Source organism: Condylura cristata, unplaced genomic scaffold (genome assembly GCF_000260355.1).
Source record: "Condylura cristata isolate star-nosed mole 26May11 unplaced genomic scaffold, ConCri1.0 scaffold00006, whole genome shotgun sequence".
In the NCBI taxonomy this organism is placed as follows: domain Eukaryota; kingdom Metazoa; phylum Chordata; class Mammalia; order Eulipotyphla; family Talpidae; genus Condylura; species Condylura cristata.
Window position 1 is genome coordinate 3,139,092 of NW_004567107.1, and position 3,831 is coordinate 3,142,922.

At 69.7% G+C, this 3,831-nt stretch overlaps 1 protein-coding gene across 1 annotated transcript in view; it reads right to left on the reverse strand.

The window, feature by feature from the left end:
* Positions 1-3,831, reverse strand: part of HMCN2 (hemicentin 2) — a 109,501-nt gene that overhangs the window by 45,728 nt on the left and 59,942 nt on the right. Inside the window, exons 30-35 of the mRNA XM_012721201.1 lie at positions 3,293-3,401; positions 2,945-3,114; positions 2,137-2,291; positions 1,564-1,660; positions 706-801; positions 72-248 (exon numbers count right to left, since the gene is read on the reverse strand). Of these exons, the coding sequence (XP_012576655.1) occupies positions 72-248; positions 706-801; positions 1,564-1,660; positions 2,137-2,291; positions 2,945-3,114; positions 3,293-3,401 (804 nt within the window). The remainder of the gene's footprint in view (positions 1-71; positions 249-705; positions 802-1,563; positions 1,661-2,136; positions 2,292-2,944; positions 3,115-3,292; positions 3,402-3,831) is intronic.

The window sequence follows — 3,831 nt, forward strand, 5'->3', positions numbered from 1 at the left end:
GGGCGGGCGGGCAGATAGACGGATCGCTGGAGACCCAACCTCCCGGACAGAGGCCCGGCCCCGAGGCTCACCGTTGACCCGCAGGCCATGGCGCAGCTCTGTGCTGCCCGCCACGTTGGACGCCACACAGCGGTAACTCCCAGCATCGGAAAATCGGGCCCGCTCGATGAGGAGAACCCTCCCGTCCCCCGACACCGTCACCCCCTCCTGGGTGGAGACAGGCTGGGGGCCCTTGAACCAGGAAATATCTGGGGAAGCGAAAGGAGATACGAGGGGTCCTGTCCATCCTTCCACTCTGCCCGGACAGCAGCACCAGAGAGCGGCTCCGGGCTGGCCACAGGACTGCCATTATCCCTGGGGGGCAGGGGGCGCTCCCCAGGGTAGCAGGTGAGCTACTGGGCTCCTCCTGCCCTCTGAACACTGACACCTCGTCCCAGCCTCCCAGCCACCCCTCAACTGCTGATCTGGGGGCCCAGGCAGAGGACACCCCGAGGTGCTGGTCCTCACCCCCTCACTCCATGGGGGCTGTGGCGCTTCCAGGCAGACGCCCTGCAGCTTCAGCACAGACCCTGGCAATGGCTGGCACATAGCAGATGCTGGCAAAACCAACATCTCCCCATTTTGTCCACAGCCAGAGAAGGAGCTGACGCTGACGCTGGGGGGTTCGCTGGGGGCCGCAGGCACGCTCGGTCCGGGGGGCCTTACCGGGGGCGGGCACACCCGACGCCAGACACTCCAGGGACACCGAGGTGTTTTCCAGCACTGCCTTGTTGGTGGGGACCGGCTCGATGTTGGGGGGCACTGGGGGAGACAAAGAGAGCCGTGGCTTGGTGGGGCGGGCTCTGGGGTGCCCCTCCCCAGCTTCCTATGGGGTCCTGGGCACAATAGCCATGTCCATCAGCTGAGGCCTCCCTCTCAAACGGAGGTGCGGGCCGCCACCTTCACCGCGACCGGCACAGCTGGCCTCCAGCCCCCCGGACCGTGGACCCCCACACGCCCTGGGCCCAGGGCGAGAGGAGCCCTCCGCGCCTTGGGGGACGGGAGTGGTGCAGCCATCTTGGAAACACTGGGCCGGTCTTAGGGAACTAAAACAGAAAGGTGACGCTCTCCAGCGCCCCACTTCTGGCTATCGGAGGAGCAGGCGGTCATCGGCTTAGAAGGTGCCCACGTGACGTGGGCTCTCTGCACAGCCGGCCTGCGGGGGCGGGGGCCACGCCGTGCTCCCCGCTGTCGGCCGAGGACCTGCTGTCGTTTGCAGCAGACAGAAGGAGCTGCAGGGGATTCTGGGAAATGGAGAGAGACAGAACGACAAAGAGTGGGTGCACACGGGGACACGAAACAAGTGGGACCGGACACGGAGGCCCAGGCGGGCTGCCGTCAAGGCCGCGCTGTCTGGCTCTTGAAGACAGAGGACGAGTCCCGGAGGTGGGGGGGCCCGGCCGGCATCAAGCAGGCAACGGATGTGGCCCCCAGGAGGGGACACACAACCGTGGACCCCTAGAGTGAGAGCGGGGCTGGGGGCCCGGAGCCCGGCCCTCCCGGGCGCCCCCGAGCCGCCCTCACCCAAGACCTTGAGCGCCACGTCGCTGCTGCTCTCGCCGGCCGGGTTGGTGGCGACGCAGGTGTAGACGCCCTCGTCCCTCAGGTCGACCTTCTCGATCTGGAGACGGAGCAGGCGGGAGGGCAGTGTGCGTGGGTGGGGTGCAGGGGCCCGCAGCTGGGGCTCGGTGGGCAGCTTGCCCGCCTGGGCCCAGGGCAGGAGGCGAGGCGGGGCCCCGCTGGCTCTCAGGGGCCCCGAGCCACCCCCTCGGAGTCCAGGGGGCCCCTCTGATCTTGTGCTGGTCCCCCCCTTTTCTCATCCGGGGCTAAAGTCTCGGGGGTCCTAGGCTAGGAATAAAACCGCAACGGGATGTGCGTGCGGAGGTCACCTCACGGGTCCCGGCCATTGCCCGCCGCCAGGGCCCCCTCTCCTCAGACCCCGCCCGCACCCACGGTCCTCTGAGAACCCCAGGTTCCGTGGGCTCCGTGTTCACCTTCCCACGCCCGGACTGCCAGGACCCCACTTGGAGGCTCCCAGGCCCTTAAAAAGCACCTGCAGCCCACGGCTCCCCCAGACCCGGGGCCCCCCGCCCGTACCTGCAGGCTCCCCCCCGAGGCAGCCAGGGCCACCCCATCCTTCCACCAGCGGAGGCTCGGCGGAGGCACCCCTGTCCCTTCACACCGGAGAGTGACAGGCTGCAGGAAAGGGGCTGTGACGTCCTCACCCCCGACGATGACCACCGAGGGGAGCTCTGGGCGGGAGAGCCGGGGTGAGCGTAGGTCAGGCTGAGGAGGGGAGCGGAGGACACCCAGCAACCCCTCGTGCCCCAGAGGCCCTGCGGGGCTGGCCTCCCGCCTCCCCACTGACCACTCTGTCCCCCCAGGTACTGGCTTGGGCACCAGGCCGGGGCTGGCAGGGCAGGTCTCTCCCTTTAAGACTTTCCTGTCCGTCCGTCCGTCCGTCCGTCCGTCCGTCTGTGCACGGAGCCGCCACGCTGTGCCCAGGGGCACAGCAGAGAAAGGTGTGCACTGAGCTGCCCGCTCAGAGCTCCCACAGCCGGGCAGTACAGATCAGAGCTGTGGTGGAATCCAGGAGGTCTTCCTGGAGGAAGGAACACCCCAGGACAGGCAGGGAGGAGCCAGACAGGCAGAGCAGGGCAGGAAGGCCCAGGCAGCAGGCCAGCGCCTGCTTGGAGGAGAGAGCTGATGCTGAGCGAAGGTCAGGGTGGCCAGCGGGCAGAGAGCAAGGACAGTGGGTGGGGAGCGAGGGCCTGAGGCCTGGACAGGCAGACGGGCGAGCAGCTGAGACCAGCCCACACGTGGCTCCTTGGGGAGTCCCCAGGTCAGAGGGCCAGACTGCCGTGCCCCCTGACCCCACCACCCCGGCGAGTCGGGCACGCCTCACCGTGCACGGACAGCTCCACCTCGGCCCCGGCAGTGCCCGCCTCGTTGGTGGCCTGGCAGGCGAAGAGGCCGGCGTGCTCCGGCTCCACGTGCTCAATCTGCAGTGCGGTCCCCTGGGGGGCCACCTGCACCCCAGTCAGCTGCTCCGCTGGGCGGCCGTTCTGCAGCCACCTGGGGGGGGGCGGTCAGCTGAGGCCAAGGCCACAGGCCAGGCCAGGAGGCCCAGTGGTCTCTGAGCTCGTGGCCTCGCCCACACTCCCGGGAGGAAGGAGCCTCTCCGGCCCCCCACCCCGCCCCGGGCACGGGCCTTGCCGCCTCCTGTCCCCAGCCTCCACCGCCCCACACGCACTGGATAGTGGGCACCGGGGAGCCGGAGGCCTGGCAGGGAAGTTCCAGGGGCTGTCCCACGAGGGCGGTCACCTGGCCCAAGCCTTCGGCCACCAGCAGCTGCGGGGGCACTGCAGGGGAGACCGCGGGTGCTTGGCTGAGCAAGCGGCCGAGGCCCGCCGAGCCCCAGGCCCTGAGCAAGGCCACAGCCTGGTGCGCCCGCCAGGTGCCCGTTCCGGGAGCCTTCTGGAAGGCTCTGCCCTCCGCCCGCCTCCCCAGTGGCTGCCTCCTCAGTGTCTGGGCTCAGGAGCCCACCTGCTGCCCCCTGCTGCCCCCGCACCACGCAGGACTGGCCGGGGCCAACAGCTCCACCTGGCATGGAAGGAAGAGGGCCCCGCCCCGCCCCACCCCGCAGCCCCGTCGGGGCTCCGGGGAGCTCTCCGTGAATGCACGGCCACTCCTGGGAGGCGGAGTGGTGGCCTCGGACCTGGGTGGCCTGGTCGAGGGCCCCTAAGTGCTGAGGGACCCAACCCGGGTCTCAGGCCACACAGGACGCCGGGC